The following is a 16,929-nucleotide window of genomic DNA, read 5'->3' as shown; positions in this document are numbered from 1 at the left end:
CCCAAAGAGGATGGGGCAAGCTTGTTTTCTCCTGCTCTGGATGGCAGGAAGCGGTTTCAGCTGGCTGCTCAGACCGCATGGCTCTCACCAGCCACTCTTGAGTTCTTATACCAACAATCTAGGAACTTTCCCCACTTTGTAACTAAGCAAAGTTTTACTGCCTGGGGAACTTTCTGAAGGACACGAATATGACCTTTGAAGAGTTTGCAAGTAAACCTTTTTTATTTATTTTTTACTAATAGTCCTTTTCCCAGGCTGGAGGAAGAGAGAAACTTTGGAAAGAAACTTTTGAAGGAAATGTTTGGGAACTCACCATAGGAGCCAATGCCTAGGGGCCAAGGAATACAAAGCCTCTGTTTCTTTCTCCTCACATTATACACTGTTTTTGTTCAGGCTCCTCACATTATACACTGTTTTTGTTCAGGCAGTAAAGTGCTATCTGGATTTATTTCTCTCTGGACTCCATCTGCATTATTTAAGTGACTTTGCTAACACGCACAGGTGCCTTTTCCACATCGATTGATTGGGGGTTGCCCGCACCCTCTTGTGGTCCTGTCTCTTTTCGCCCTGGCTTCCATTTTGCATTCTGCCACACACACACATCATGGCATTTTTGACGGATGCCCATTGCACTTCCTTCAAATTCCTTGTGGGACCATTGTCCCTAAAAGATTGAAGACCCCCCCCCCTACTAACATGTAAGCAATGCACCTATGTGCAAAGCACAGTCTTGATTAGGCGCAAATATCTCAAGCAATGAGGAGCTAGCTGAGAATTTGATCATTTAGTGCGATAGCGTCTCAACTTTGGAATTCTTTGCCTCTTGAGGCCAAGCAGCTGTTTTTGCCATATTCTTTCCGATATCTGCCGAAAGTGTTCTAGTTCACACAAACCCGTCCAAAGGCTTAGAAAGTTGATGCAAGTTTTAATCTGTTTTAGCATTTTAACTCTCTGCCCGTTTTAAAGTATCACAGATCATTCCTGATTTTGTCATTTCACCTTTTCATAAACAACTTTGAGGTGTGTGTGCGTGTGTGTGTGTGTTTGTTTGTTTGTTTTAAGAATCAAACGGCGCATAAATTTGACAAAGCAATTAAATAAAGAAATAAATATCAGATGCCACAACTCAGGAATGCAGCCCAAAGATTCTTTAATGAAACAACTTTCTTCTCACCCTTTAGCACCTAAAATCACCCCTGAAAACTGCCCTTAAGCAGAATAAGCACTGCTATTTTTCTAGAAAAATAGGTGCCAGAACTCGCCACAAACACCTCCCTTGTTCTCTTAGAATGGCACCAACTGAGTTCCAGCTGAAAAAAGCCCTGATTGCAAGATCTAAAGATGTGCACAATTGCAGATACACCCCTGTGCATGATTGACCCCATCCCACTACAGAGAACATAGAGAAATCAACCACCCCAGTTTCCCCTCCTTTCCCCCCTTCTGAGCGAAGCAAAGGACCGCTCTGGCTTCCGTCGAAGGGTCTTCTCCAGCCACCCGAGGTTATCAGGGCAGGTAGTTCAGGTTGCAGCACCACATGGCAAATTTCTGTTAAAAAAAAAAAAAAGGTCATAAGAGATTGGGTGAGGATGATGAACCTCCCATTTCGCCACTGGATTCCACCCTCTTCAACTCAGGCCCCTGTAAATTCTGGCACCTGAGGAAGAAAACCCAAACAGTGGACACCTGTACTCCGGGGAAGGGGAATTGGGGCCCCTGCATTACGTTAACACCCGTGTCGCCTTTGTAAGAACTCCATCATTTAGTGTGGCAGCATCCAAACTTTGGAACTCCCTGCCTATGGACATCAAAGTGGCAGGACTCCTTTTGGCACCTGCTAAAAACATTCTTGCTTAGACAAGCCCATTCAGGTGCTTAGAAAGCTGGCGGGACTTTTAATCTGTTTCAGTAATTAAACTTTCCCTATACATTTTCCTTGTACAGTTATATTTCTTGCATTGTTACAAATACCTTGTACACATTTTCTTTTCTCTTTATTGCAAGGCCCCTCGAGGTTTTTCCCAATCAAAGGGGGGGTGTAACTTTTATGAAATAATAAACTCGGGGCACAATTCCTTTGGGAAGTTCTCCTGCACAGTCCCTTTAGGAATGAACGGGGGCATGGGGGGGGGGGAGGTGGCAATGGAAGAAATCCTGGCCAACAGGAACCCTTTCAGGACACAGTAAAGATAAAGGGACCCCTGAACATTAGGCCCAGTCGTGGCTGACTCTGGGGCTGCGGCGCTCATCTCGCTTTACTGGCTGAGGGAGCCGGCGTACAGCTTCCGGTCATGTGGCCAGCAGGACTAAGCCGCTTCTGGCGAACCAGAGCAGCGCACGGAAACGCCGTTTACCTTACCGGAGAGGTACCTCTTGATCTACTTGTGCTGGTGTACTTTCGAACTGCTAGGTTGGCAGGAGCAGGGAATGAGCAACGGGAGCTCACCCCGTCACGGGGATTTGAACCGCCAACCTTCTGATCAGCAAGTCCTAGGCTTTGTGGTTTAACCCACAGCACCACCCGCATCCCTCGGGACACAGTAGCAGGGAGATAAATGAAATGAAACTTTACTATGGGGAGTGAAAAGCAGGATGGGTTGGAGAGAGCTGCCAGGGGCAGCTAAAGAGACCCTTGGTGGTAGTCAAGCTATAGCCAAAAGGTAGACCTTCCTCACCCCAGACTCCCCCCATTCTCATGGCTACTAGCCAGAATGGCTCTGATCTGCCTCCAGAGCTGGAGTTAAAATACCAGAACAGAATAAAATTCACACAAGCGTTTCCGAGCTCAACATCAAGAGGCAGGGAGTTCCAAAGGGTAGCTGCTGCCACACTAAATGATCAAGTTCTTACGAATACAGAAGAGGGATTATGGGACACAGTGCCCCCCCCCTTCATTATTTCCCAATTCCCCCATTTCTTATGTCCCGCATGCTCTCCCACCCAACACTGGCATACAATTTAAAGTCTCTCTTCTCACCGGGACAACAATGACGTCACGGCAGGAGGAACAGGCACAGTTTATGGGGAACGGCCAGTGGATTCCGCCTTTCAGCCCCTCTGCAGGAGAAGACAGGGAATAAAAAAATTATCATGCAGTTATGGCTGTGCCCACATCGCAAGAGCTAAAGACTGATACCCCTGGCATTTTCGCCTCGGAGCACTTATGATACGATATGATACAATACAATACGATACAATATATTTATTGTCATTGTCCCATACAGAACAATGAAATTGACAAACTACATAAGACATTCAAAAACCCCTAAAAACTCTGAAACCCCATTTTAAAATACAATATAGTATAGAGACTCCTTATGCTGTGTTTAGAACCAGAATTGCATTGGTGTAGAAATTGTTTTTCAGGCGGCTAGTCCTAGTCTTTATAACCCTGGACCTTCTTCCAGAAGGCAGAAGCTGAAAGAGATCATTTCTGGAGTGCGCACTATCCTGCACTATCTCTGCCGCTTTCTTATGGCACCTGGAAGCGTAGATTTGATCCAAGGTGGGTAGAGTGCACCCGATTATTCTCTCCACTATATACTGCAGAGAGGAAGTCCGGCCTGCATTTGATGCAGATAAAGTCCCACCAAGCAGCTTGGGTTTTTTAGAGTCCTCCAAGCCTTTAGCAACACATAATATTTGAGTTATTTTTTTCTGCCACACTTTTTATTTCTTTTTTTACCCACACGGAAGTTGCCACTCTCGCAAGGTTTTCCATTGGGGGGCAAGTGAGGATTGGGGGGCCGCTGACATTCATGTCAAGGGTCCCCAAATGCTGGAACCTTTAAACCGACCATCCCCTAGATTTCGCTGCGGCGAAGTCAGAAGGAGATGCTTGAGCCGGTGCAAATCTCACCAGTTGTCTCAGCCAAATGCGCCCCTGAGCAACACTCACCGTTGAATAAGTCCCGGCAGTGTGTCCTTATCGGAAACAGTTCCTCTATCACGGAGCCCTGCGAAAAGAAAACCCCCCACGCGTCAAGAGAGAGGCAGATGGGAATCATGGAATGTGGACTTCGAAGGGGCCCCCAAGGGTCATGTAGCCCAACCCTCTGCGGTGCAGGAACCACGTCTAAAGAATCCATGGCGCATGGCCATGCAGCCTCCAAATGAAGGAGAATTGGGCCACCTTCTGAGGCATCGCACCTTTCCTGCATTTGCACTTGCTTTCCGTATAGGGAAGAAAGGGAGTGGGGCAGGAGGGTGAGTGGGAGACCACCAGCCCTTGGGCCAAAGGGGTGGACTAGATGCCTTTTGGGGTCCCTTTCAAAGCAACTGGAAGGAGACTGGGGGAAAGGTAGGCAAGTAGCACTTCTACCAGGGTGTGTTGGATAATAATAATAACAATAATTTATTATTTGTACCCCGCCCATCTGGCTGGGTTTCCCCAGTCACTCTGGGCGGCTTCCAACAAAGATTAGAAAACAGTAAAATGTCACACATTAAAAACGTCCCTGAACAGGGCTGCCTTCAGATGTCTTCTAAATGTCAGGTAGTTGTATATCTCTTTGACATCTGGTGGGAGGGCGTTCCACAGGGCAGGTGCCACCACTGAGAAGGCCCTCTGCCTGGTTCCCTGTAGCTTTGCTTCTCGCAGGGAGGGAACCGCCAGAAGGCCCTTGGCGCTGGACCTCAGTGTCCGGGCAGAACGATGGGGATGGAGATGCTCCTTCAGGTATACTGGGCAGAGCCCTGAATGGCACAGATCGAGAGTTGGGGGCTTTGGCAAATGCTAGTAATTTTAGAGGTGTGAAGACCCCAAGGAAGGCCAGATAGCAGGGGGAGGACCATCGAGCCCAGAAACTGCAAGATGCAAGGCGGGCAAGGGAGCATATTCTCTGCATTGCAACCAGCATCGCTTCAGCACCAGTTCCACTCTGTCATGGCTTCCCCTCGAGGAATCATGGGAATTGTAGTTGGGTGTCAAGGCTGGGGGGGTCTCTGCTAGAGGTCCCTGCCACCCTCAAAACCACAGGGCCCACAATTCCCTAGAGAGAGGGAAGAGATGTGTCAATCAGTTTAAAATCTGTGCGGTCGAGGCAAGAGTATTGTTGGCTCAGAAATGGAAGCAAGAATACCGATGAAAGAAGAATGGCAGACGAAATTAATGGACTATGCAGAACTGGATAAAATGACAGGAAGGATTTGAAACCGGCGGGATCAGAGATTGGAAGAAGAATACGAACTATTTGAAGAGCAACTGTAATCAACAAATTACACTAGTAGGACTACTAGAAGTTTTGTACGGAGGAATATATGAAATATTGCAAAGAAGAGTAAGAAGAGAGACATTAGTTATGAGATTTAAATGTAATAATGAAAATAAGAAATGTTAACCAAGTAAACAGATTTGGAAAATTTTCATATGTGATTGATGGAAGTCAAAAAAGGTCAGCTCCATCCATGAGCCTCACTGCCCCCATTAAATCACCCGATACTTACATCAACCGTGCAAGGTTTCCCGCTGCAAGTAGCTGTAATCTTGAGGTCGCTGGGGAGAGAGGAATGAGCCACTGTGATGCGAGGCAGAGCCACCCATCCCCTCCCCATCCATTCCCCAACTTTCAATCCCAAGCCAGCCCCAGGTCTCTTTGCAACTTTCAGTCTATAGGGCCTCTTTCCTTCCTTGCATTCACAGCCTCAGCCCTGCATCCCTGCTTTTTGAGGCAGGCCTCTTCAACACCTATTGATCTGGAGACCTTTCCAGAGCCAGGAAAAGTCAGGTTGTGTGCAGGGAGGAAGAAGCGTCACAGGTGCCCACAAATAAAGCCCACCACAGCTGCCCACGAGGGCCTCCATCCACGGTCCCAAGGGATCTAATCCAAACCAGAGGACGGGTCCTTGCATGCATTACCTTATCTCACCCACCGACAACAGCAGCAGTCCTCTTTGGCAGTCAATGGCCAGGTGGAGAATTATTCTCAGTCTCTGAAATTGGGATGCAAAGGTCATCAGAGTCGAACCGTTGGCCAGGGGAGAGCAATCCGTGGAGTTTTAGGATGGAAGAATGAGGAAATCCCGACTAAAGAACAGTGGCAAGAGAAACTGGTGGATTGTGTGGAATTTGCAAAATTGACACACAAACTACGTGAGAAGGAGAACGGTGAGTTTAAAGAAGAATGGGGACCTTTTACGAAGTACTTAAAGAAACAACAAAATGAACTGGACTCCTTGGCAGGTTCGGAATAAACATTCACAAACTCTTTATCGGTAATATACTGATAGATAAATTGAGGATCTTTACAACTCGATAACATGCAGAGTGCTGAAAAAGCAGAGAGAGGAGCTGAGGGAAGTCTGGGGGGGTTCTTTCTAGGGGTGGGGGAGGGGGAAATGGGGGGATGAGGGTGATGTATTTTTGATTAATTGTTGAAATTCCAAATAAAAAATATTTTTTTAAAAAAAAGAGCAATCCGTTTTTTAAGAGACTTAGACAGCTCCGACTCCGTCCAGCTTTGCTCACATCAGATGGAGTCTTGTATCAAACGGCCACTTGCGCTCAGACGCTTGACGTTTCTTTTAAACTGAAATAAGTATGTGCAAAATTAAACGCGAAGCTCAGGTTGCACAGAGGAGTGGCTCGTCTTTCACCAATTTATTGCCTTTCATTTATAGCTGCGTGCTGGTTGCCTTTAGGAGCCTAGAGAGCACGGGTGCCTAACAGTTCATCTTTTCAGTACAGCAGGGTGGGGAGATCGGGGGAGACGCACTTCTTGTTGAGACCAAGGAGCAAAACAGGAATGGGGGAGGGAAATAGGTGTAGATAAACTCTTCATTGAGGTTTTCAGAAAATCCCACCCCTGATTTTGGGCTCCTGAAGGGTCACTTGCCCGGTGTTTTTACTTACCGCTGTGAGTTGAAGGAGGCCAACAAACTCTGACTGGAAATAGCCAATATTGATACGCAGCTCAGCATCAAGAATGACAGTGCTAGCAATAAACTGGATGGAGATGCTTGTGCACGAGAACTTCAGCAAAGAAGAAAGATCCTCTGGACAGTCAATCTGTGGGAGAAGAGGGTAGATGTGATCCCTCAGGATCATCTATCCTGGCTCTGGCGCACGTCACCAGTGGGGTGGAAGTTATCAATCATTTATTACGGTCCAGAGACCGTACAAATTGTTACAAAGCAATGCACAATTCAGGCAGCCTACCACCAGGTTAAACAAGCATTTTGTTCCAACTTAAAGATAGGGATCATTGGTTCTTGCAACCACCAATAAAAACTTTGCCACTGCGAATGTTCTAGCATTTGTCCGGTCTTCCAATAGGAACCTGACATAGCGAGCCTCTGATTTTCCCAGGTTTGTGTGCCAGACCAGCAAATCCTGATTCAGCTGGCAGTCCTTCCTGTCCCCATTGAAGCCCCTGAAAACAGCTGCAAAACTGCTCCATAGACAGAGCGGAGAGATGTGCTGGCGACAACACGAGCGCTAGCCAATCGGTTCCCGCTGTGCAGCTTCAGCTGAACCAAGCTGCAAACTTGCAAGGCTGGTTTCCAGAGCTTCTCCTGGGGAGAGGAAATGGGTATCGTTGTCCTGAACTTGTTGAGGGGTGTTTCCAAAGTGGTCGGTATCGCTCCCAAAATGATGTGTCCATCGCAGGGGGGCCAAGAAGCCATTGTGCAACCTTGCCGGCCCATGAACAAATCTCTGAAAATCTCCCCGTCCCCTGACAAACCCATCTCACAGCCAAGGAGGATCACGTACCTCAGGGATGCGGCTCCTTATTAAAGTGGTGGTCACAGTCGACTGTGGAAAGAAAATACATCTTGATTATAATGTTCTGCCATGGTTCCCCCCCCCCCGCCCCCCCTTGCTGAGCTCTGTTCAAAGAGTCAACCGGGAGATTTCTTAAATTAAAAGAAGTATAAGGATTATTTAGTAAAATATTCTAAGATAATATAAGTAGTAATATTTGTCAGTACCAAATTGGCTTGGGAGTTAAATGTTTTAAATTGTATGACACTATGGATAGAAGTGAATATGATAAGAAAGAAAGATCTAAATTGATTAAGTTAATCTTATTGGAAATTAGTATTGGAAAACTGCTACAATGAAATATATGGAAAATCAGCTAGAGGGATTTGAAGAAGTCAACTAACAATGGTAATATAAGTGGGAGTATAATAGTTAGGATGAATGTTTGTATGTTTGTTTTTTTATATGTAATTCTTTTTCTTTTTTGTTTATGTTTGTTATAAATTTGGAAAATCAAGGGGAAAAAATTGGGGGGGAAAGGAGACACTCTGTCTGAACGGATGTCTCCCTGGATACTTAAACTGAGGCTTGAGGTTGTGCGAAGCCGCAGAGAGGGGAAGAGGAAACGGGTGTCCTGTTGCAAATAGCACAGGATACTACCCTTATATTCATGACAGGGGCTGGATCTACATTGATCTTACAGAACGTTATTTTTTAATAACGTTTAGAACGCTTAATGGCAGTTTCCCATTGTCGGTGGCCCTGGTGTCACATTTTAATAAGACATTTTTAACGCTATCAATGGCAAGTGTAGAACTACCCTAAGGGGATCGTGGCTAATTGTTCTGGGGTTTTTAAAAAGGGGGGGGGGGTATTGTAGTTGTTCCTTTCTGTATATTCCCCCATTTTTTAAAAAATAACATCTGCTTTGAGATCCAGATGTGAAAAACGGAGAGTGTTTGTGTGGGAAGTAATCCATTGGAGCAGTCAAATTAAACAATCCCTAGAGTGGACACAGACAGGGGATGACCGTCCAGCCAGTCAAGCTTTCTGTTCCACTGGTCTGGAGCGTCCTCCCTCTGCGTGTGACCTGGGAGATGGGCACAGCCCTGGCTGACTCCATAAAAGAGCCGAGTCACGCAGCCATCTTAAGCTTTCTCTCTCACACACATTCACCTGCTCTCTTGCCTGCTGATCTCTTACTGCAGTGCTGCTCTCTGGCGGCCATTTTGTTCTCTCAATGTAATTTCGCTGTCTGCTGGCTCAATCTCCATGTGAGATGAACTCACAGATTCTTATGTAACTACAGTGGTACCTCTGGATGCGAATGGGATCTGTTCTGGAGCCCCGTTCGCATCCAGAAGCGAACGCAACCTGCGTCCGTGCATCTGCGCACACGTGGGTCACGATTCGCCGCTTCTGCACATGCGCACGATGTCATTTTGGCAGTCTGCGCATGCGCGAGCGGCAAAACCCGGAAGTAACGCGCTCCGTTATTTCTGGGTCGCCGCAGCGCACAACCCGAAAATACTTATCCAAAAGCTATTTCAACCTGAGGTATGACTGTACTAGCTAAAGCCTGCCTTTCAGGGATCACATCGTGAACTGAAATGTGAGTAAACATCTTCAAAATAAATTTTAAAATTCTACAGTAGCACCTTAGAGACCAACTAAGTTTTTTCTGGGAATAAGCTTTCACGTGCATGCACACTTCTTCAGATACACTGAAACAGAAGTCACCAGACCCTTATATATAGTGGGAGGGTGGGGTCATCTGCATACTATCCCTTGTTTTTTCCTGTAGGACTAATTGCAGTCGTTAACAGTCCTCCACAGGTTTACCATACCCATTGAGTCAATCACCCAATTCCCACTACCCTCCTGAGAAAAACTCCACCCTCCCACTATATATAAGGGTCTGGTGACTTCTGTTTCAGTGTATCTGAAGAAGTGTGACACCAGGAATAATCCCTCTGGGCAAGCCAAATTGGATTACCGTATTTTTCGCTCTATAACACGCAGTTTTTTCCTCCTGGAAAGTGAGGGGAAATGTCTGTGCATGTTATGGAGCGAATGCCTACAGATGGCAGGGGAATCCGCTGCAGTTGTGAGCAGTCCGTGGCTCTCTTTCAAACTGCAAAGCGGGTGTAAGCGGCTCCTGTCAGCGAGCGGAGCCGGGGAGGAGGGAGAGAAGCAGAGCGGGGTTGGTTGCTTTAAAACAGCCCCGTGCTCTATGTCCCTCTCTCTTCTCCACTGAGCTGCTAAGTAGCAGCAAAGCTTTTCAGCCAGCCTAGCCGGGAGGAGGGAGAGAAGCAGATCGGGGTTGGTTGCTTTAAAACAGCCCCGTGCTCTATGTCCCTGCCTGCATTTTTTTGCTGTCCGATTTTGGATCAGCCACTGTAGGGGCTGTGTGTGTGTGTGTGTGCTTGAGCTATCGTTCTCCTCCTCCTCCTTCCTGTTCACTCTCACAGCGCCCCAGCGCTCTCCTGCGACTTTAGGATTGATACTCTGTGTGTCTGTGTGTGTGTGAGGCATCCTTCTCCCCTTGCTTCCCCTTCACTCTCCCAGCGCCCCTGCTACTTCCAGCGCCCCTGCGACTTTAGGATTGATACTCTGTGTGTGTGTCTGTGTGTGTGTGAGGCATCGTTCTCTTGCTTCCCGTTCACTCTCCCAGTGCCCCTGCCTCTCCTGCGACTTTAGGATTGATACTGTGTGTGTGAGAGGGGGGGGGGATCGTTCTCCTTCTCTTGCTTCCCACTCCCAGTGCCCCTGCCTCTCCTGCGACTTTAGGATTGATACTGTGTGTGTGAGAGAGGGGGGGGGATCGTTCTCCTTCTCTTGCTTCCCACTCCCAGTGCCCCTGCGCTCTCCTGCGACTTTAGGATTGATACTGTGTGTGTGAGAGAGGGGGGGGGATCGTTCTCCTTCTCTTGCTTCCCACTCCCAGTGCCCCTGCCTCTCCTGCGACTTTAGGATTGATACTGTGTGTGTCTCTATGTGTGAGAGGGCTTGTTCGCCTCCTCCTGCTTCCTGTTCACTCCCCCAGCGCCCCTGCGACTTTAGGGCGACTTTAGCATGGATCCACATGGATCCTCAGGATTTTTGCATTGGGCTACCCCAAACTCACCGTCAGATCACATGTCTGTGGCCACAGCATGAACCACAAAAATCATACATCCACTGTTTTGTTTAGAATATTTTTTTCTTGTTTTCCTCCTCTAAAAACTACGTGCGTGTTATGGTCTGGTGCGTGTTATAGAGCGAAAAATACGGTACTTAATGTTATGTGCTGAGCTGAATAGGATCCAAAATGCAGCAGTCTGATTTGTCCTAGAACAATAGGATTCAGAATGCAGCAGTCTGATTGGTTCACAGGAGCCACCCAATCCAGCTCCAGGTGGAAGTGAATCTGCAACCTGATTGGCCTATAGGAGTGTTATGTACTGAGTTGAATAGGATCCAAACTGCAGCAGTCTGATTGGTCCTAGAACAATAGGATCCAAAATGCAGCAGTCTGATTGGTCCTAGAACAATAGGATTCAGAATGCACCAGTCTGATTGGTCCTAGAACAATGCAGCAGTCTGATTGGTCAGCAGGAGCCACGCAATCCAGCTCCAGATAGAAGTGAATCCACAACCTGATTGGCTTACAGTAGAATTCTGGAATTAGCCAATCATGTGCAGCCCATTGTGTAAATAATGTATATAAAGCAGATACTTTGAGGGGACATTCATTCATTCCTCCTCACCAATATGAGCTGAATAAAGAGCATGAAATCACTTTGCGACTCTGAGTATATTTCAGGGAGAATCCCGAAATTAGCCAATCACGTGGGGCCCATTGTGTATATAATGTATATAAAGCAGACATTCATTCCATTCCTCCTCACCACTATAAGCTGAATAAAGAGCATGAAATCCACTCTTGACTCCAAGTATATTTCACTTAACTAAAGAGATTCAAACAAATCTGCAAAGTAACTTCCTGCTATATTGAAGGGAAGGAAGAATAATACTTAATCAATATAGCCTTTCCTCCTATCCTGACTTTAAGCAGTATGAAGCAGAATATTAATGGCCCAGATGAACAAACTGGCCCCTGAAGCTCTGGATCCCAGGGCTTCAGCTGAATCAGATCAAGCTGCCATCTTTCCACAGGCTTCATATTTCACTGAGCGGGGCAAAAATATCTCTGCTGTTGACCCTCTGACTCAGTGCTTCCTAAAGGTGGTGGAAGCAATTGGGGGGGGCAGTAGGATTTGGGGGGGCACTAAGAGGCAAAGGGGCAAAAGGGCACTGGAGGTGTCAGTGACTTCCAGACTCTGAAAAACTGGTAGCCCTGGATCAAGTTGATCAATTCGGCTGCATTAATTAAGCTAAACGAACAAATAAATTGGATTGTGGATAAATGTGCAATTAATTGTTACTGGTTTGGATTTTATTGTGTTATTCTCTTCCTTGGCAGGTTGTGCAAACCGCTGCTCTGAATGATGCTTTTTTTTAATAGGGTAAGGTTAGGGGGCACTGGGGGGTGAGCTTATGGAATCAAGGGGGCATTAGGCCCCCCCAAAAAATTGGCGACCACTGCTTCCAGCTTGTTATCAATTGCCCAGAGAAAGGGCCCTCATTGTGCAGAACTCACCAGGGTGACCTCAAGGCTGAACACTTCTCTTGCCCTCAAAGTTGAAAAGATGTTGCCCATGTCAGCTTCGCTATAATAATGACAGATGTGTCCGTCAGGAATGAGGGTGGATGGCGGGTAGTAGATGGGATAGCTGGGCCAGGGAACCACAGCTCCTCCGCAGGACATTTGAGGCTGCAAGGAGAACAAGAGGGGGGAAGCTGCAGTCACTGTGATGGCCTGGGATTCGGACTCGGATGCTGAACCTGAGGAATCCCAGCCTGCACAGGATTCCCCGCCTCCACAATCAGATGAGCCAGGGCTGGAGCATGAGCCTGAAGGGTCCTCACCTGTGCTGGATCCTCAGGTGCAGGCGTCAGCTGAGCCTGCTCTGGCTCCTGAGGTGATGGAGGACCCATTGCCTGCAGGTGCTCCACTCTCAGCCCCGTCAGAGGAAGCGGAGGTTGCCTCTGGGTCCGGTAACCCTCCAGCCTCCGGAGTTGCAGCGGCTCAGGGCAGAGAGGCGGAGGGAACCCGCAGGAGGTGCTCGCCTCCAGGGCAGGAGAGGCTAGTCACCAGAAGTTCGGGGCCGCCCTATGCCTCGGGGCAGATAAAAGCCGGCCAGCCCCAGTCCCAAGTTGCGGGAGCAACATTGTTGGTTGCTAGTTCCTGCCTGAACCCTGTCCTGCTCTCCTGTCTGAGCTCCTGACCCGCCCTGGCTCCCGGCTTGCATGCCTGTTTCTGACTTCACCCGAATCCCTGCCCTGCACCCAGCTCCAGCTACTACAGACTGTCTCCACGTTGCACCTCTGACCACGGACCGGTCTTGGACCTCGCCTCTTGGGTAACCCACGGGACCAGCACAATCGCCATGAGTCAGCCTGCGCCTGAACATAAGATCTGGAGGCAACATGAAAGTCACTGGCTGGAAAATGACTCAAGGCAGGTTCAGTGGCCTTTCAGAAAGCAGGTGGGAAGGTCAGAGCGCCAACTGCTAAAGGAACTGCCAGCCCAGAGAGCAGCAAGCTGAGACTCCTGCGCTGCAGCCGGTTGAACTAGATAACCCTTGTGGCCGGGGCATAGCGTGGGTTGCTGGCACCCGGGATGGGGCAGGTGTTGCAGTCCCCTGGTGGACTGGTCAGTCCATAGCTATCAATGTTTCCCTTTTTTTAAGGGAAATTCCCTTATTCCGAATAGGATTCCTCACAAGAAAAGGGAAAAGTTGACAGCTATGGGTCAGTCCCTTCACCGGCCAGCATCTAATCAAGGGAGTCTCCCCTTGCAAAGCCCTAGGCTCTGTGGTTTAACCCACAGCACCACCCGTGTATGCCTGTACGTAGCTTGATCCTTATTTCGTCATAGTGATTTATCAGTATATTGCAATGTTTCGCTGGTGATATATCACAATCTTGAAATATCGCCCGGCCCTAATTCTAGCCCTCCCTCCCTGCGCCCATCATTCAGACTGACCCCCTCTGAGCCTGGAACAAGCCTCCTAGAAGATGAAGCCACTCACCACAAAAGGCAAATCCAGGTGGAAAGAGTTGAGTTGAGGCGGATAGGGCCTTGTGCAGATGTACTGGCAGCCTGCGAAGAACGGCGTTGGCTCTGGGGGAGAAAGATCGGGAGTTTTCCAAAGCTGGACCACAAAGCACAGCAGAACAGTAGCCCAAGCCGGGATGCCTGGCAGCTCTTGGGACTGATGGGGCAGGAGGCAGGGAGGCAGGCAGTAGGTGGCGCCAGAGAGCCAATGTCAGGCAGAGGCAACACGGTCTGGTCTCCATCTTGCCCCCTGCTGAGTTCTGCAAGGGATAGCACTGAGACTAAAGAGGGGGGGGCGAGAGGCGGTACCAACCTCTGGGCTAGAAGTACATGAGAAAAATGCTTTTTGAACCAAATGGCCACACCTTTAGCATTCGTCAAAGTATCCGTGAGGTATACCTGTTTCCCCAATACCCATTCATTTTATGACTTGTACCATTTAACAAATATCTAATACAGTGGCACCTCTGGTTGCGAACGGGATCCGTTCCGGAGCCACGTTTGCAACATGAGCAGAACGCAACCCGCATGTGCGCAGGTCGCGATGTGCCACTTCTGCACATGCATGTGACGTCATTTTGCGCGTCTGCACATGCGCGAGCGGTGAAATCCGGAAGTAACCCGTTCCATTACTTCCGGGTCACCGCGGGACGTATCCTGAAGGAACGTAACCTGAACCAAACGTAACAAGAGGTATGACTGTAATGAACTTTTCTATGTTTGAACATTTATCTTATTTTCTAATATCGTTCATAGACATAGAACCTCCATAGGCACTTAGATTAGCATTTGCATTCAATCATATTACATAGGTATAGACTCTATTTCCCAAATAGGAAATATACCTAAAAAGAAAAAAGAAAAATGTGATTAAGTACAAAAAAACAACCCAAGAAGTACAAAAAAAAACCCAAGAAGAAAATAACATTATTTTTTAAAAAAACTGAAGAATACCCCCCAAAAGAAAAGGAATATAAAGGAAAAGGGGGGGAGCCTCTTTTGAGAACCCAGCTAGCAAGACTAGCAAGACCCGAATATAAGAGTCCTCTTATTCTCCAGAGCCAGTGTGGTGTAGTGGTTAAGAGCGGTAGTCTCCTAATCTGGTGAACCGGGTTCGCTTCCCCGCTCCTCCACATGCAGCTGCTGGGTGACCTTGGGCCAGTCACACTTCTGTGAAGTCTCTCAGCCCCGCTCACCTCACAGAGTGTTTGTTGTGGGGAAGGAAGGGAAAGGAGAATGTTAGCCGCTTTGAGACTCCTTAAAGGGAGTGAAAGGCGGGATATCAAATCCAAACTATTCTTCTTCTTCTTCTGTTTCCAGCAACTGGGATTCAGAAACATTGATGCCCCCCAACTGTGGAGGCACAGCCATCGGCATCACTGCATCTTGTGCGAGGGAGTTCCACAGTCTAACTAGGCATGGCATAATTAAGTAGTCACTGGATGCAACCAGAGGCCAAGCCACTCGCCTTGCTCCAGGTGACAGTTTACGGGGAGGCTGGACGAGGCAGACTAACTTTTAATTTTAATTTTACGAGCATCAGTGCCAGCCAGACCATTAAGCAGAGTGTGGCATATCACTCTCGTTTCGTGATTTCACTCTGAAGTTTGGTAGCTGGGTAGGATGGGAGTCCAGAGACTCGCTGAGGGCTCAATATCAAATGGGTTTACTCTTCCTTTTTTGCCAATTAATCCTATTGTTTTACATCTGGAATGTGGGCGGGGCCGGGGTCATATTCTGTTATTTATTTTGCAAGAATGATATAACGCTTTGCTTTAATGGAAAAAATCTCTTAACCCTTTACATAGAACGGTGTGCAATATCCATTAACAATAGCTTTTAAAACAATGCATTTTTTAAAAAAAACCCTGTAAAAATATAACCAAAAAATCAACAGTTTGAAAACGCAAATGCATTGTAGGCTTGCCTAGTGAAAAATGGCTTTAGTGGGTGTTGAAAAAAGTACCGGCCAAGGCATTGATAGGCAGGGAGTTCTGAAGAATAGGGCCTTTCACCCCACCCCCCAAAATCCAAATGACACTTTTTCCTCTCAAAACCTCTACTTCAAAAACAACAAAAAAGGAGAATCCCAGGACTGGGAACCAGAGACCTATTTAACGCTAGACCTCATTTTTGACCCTCAGACCATCAGCTTTAGCCTCCTCCCAGGTGACCTCATTCCTAATGCCATTTGTGTCCTCTGCGTTGGCCAAAACCCATTTGCGTTCATTTTCAGAGCAGAGTTCAGCTACGTTATTGGTTACCGCAGTGGCCCAGTCTGGCCCATCACTGGGTTACTGTGAAGGTGTAGAGCTTTCTGGCGAAATATCATCTTATTGTGCCCATTTAGACATTCTATTCTTTTGCGTACTACTTTGCGATTTTCTTAAAATATCAAAGCGACTCGTGAGTCTTTTAAGTAAACCAGCAGTGCACCCCATTAGCGCTTACGAAGTTGGAAGTTAAGGAGGATGTTCAGCTGTATGATTATCTCCTGGGCATGGCCACAAACCTGCAGAAAAAGAGAAGCTCCAGTGGGTCAGAAACTTGGAACTCCCTGCCACTTGAGATCAAGCAGGTCCCTTCATGTACCCTTTTTGAGATCAAGCAGGTGCCTTCATGTACCCTTTTAGATGTGGGATGTGATCCAGTGGAGCAGTCACGTACAACATTACCTGTATTGCTAGAGTGGACATACAGGGGATGACCGTCCAGCCAGTCAAACTTCCTGTTCCTGGTCTGGAGCGTCCTCCCTCTGCGTGTGACCTGGGAGATGGGCAAAGCCCTGGCTGACTCCATAAAAGAGCCGAGTCACGCAGCCATCTTAAGCTTTCTCTCTCACACACATTCACCTGCTCTCTTGCTAGCAGTGCTGCTCTCCTGCGGCCATTTTGTTCTCTCAATGTAATTTCGCTGTCTGCTGGTTCTCAGCTAGCAGCACATGACCTCAATCTCCAAGTGAGATGAACTCACAGATTGTTATGTAAATACTAGCTAAAGCCTGCTTTTCAGGGATCAAATCGTGAACTGAAATGTGAGTAAACTTCTTCAAAATAAATTGAAA

At 47.5% G+C, this 16,929-nt stretch overlaps 1 protein-coding gene across 1 annotated transcript in view; it reads right to left on the bottom strand.

Moving 5' to 3' along the window:
- Positions 1–1,133: 1,133 nt before the first annotated feature.
- LOC114599853 (uncharacterized) overlaps positions 1,134–16,929 on the bottom strand; it is a 29,777-nt gene continuing 13,981 nt past the window's right edge. The window contains exons 7-16 of the mRNA XM_077929521.1: positions 16,317–16,377; positions 13,840–13,931; positions 12,345–12,518; positions 7,712–7,753; positions 6,851–7,006; positions 5,858–5,931; positions 5,446–5,494; positions 3,899–3,956; positions 2,978–3,057; positions 1,134–1,548 (exon numbers count right to left, since the gene is read on the bottom strand). Of these exons, the coding sequence (XP_077785647.1) occupies positions 1,507–1,548; positions 2,978–3,057; positions 3,899–3,956; positions 5,446–5,494; positions 5,858–5,931; positions 6,851–7,006; positions 7,712–7,753; positions 12,345–12,518; positions 13,840–13,931; positions 16,317–16,377 (828 nt within the window). The 3' untranslated portion in view covers positions 1,134–1,506. The remainder of the gene's footprint in view (positions 1,549–2,977; positions 3,058–3,898; positions 3,957–5,445; positions 5,495–5,857; positions 5,932–6,850; positions 7,007–7,711; positions 7,754–12,344; positions 12,519–13,839; positions 13,932–16,316; positions 16,378–16,929) is intronic.

Source organism: Podarcis muralis, chromosome 5 (assembly GCF_964188315.1).
Source record: "Podarcis muralis chromosome 5, rPodMur119.hap1.1, whole genome shotgun sequence".
NCBI classification, from domain to species: Eukaryota; Metazoa; Chordata; class Lepidosauria; order Squamata; family Lacertidae; genus Podarcis; species Podarcis muralis.
Note: the sequence above shows the minus strand (reverse complement) of the source record. Positions and strands in the feature narration are given on the sequence as shown.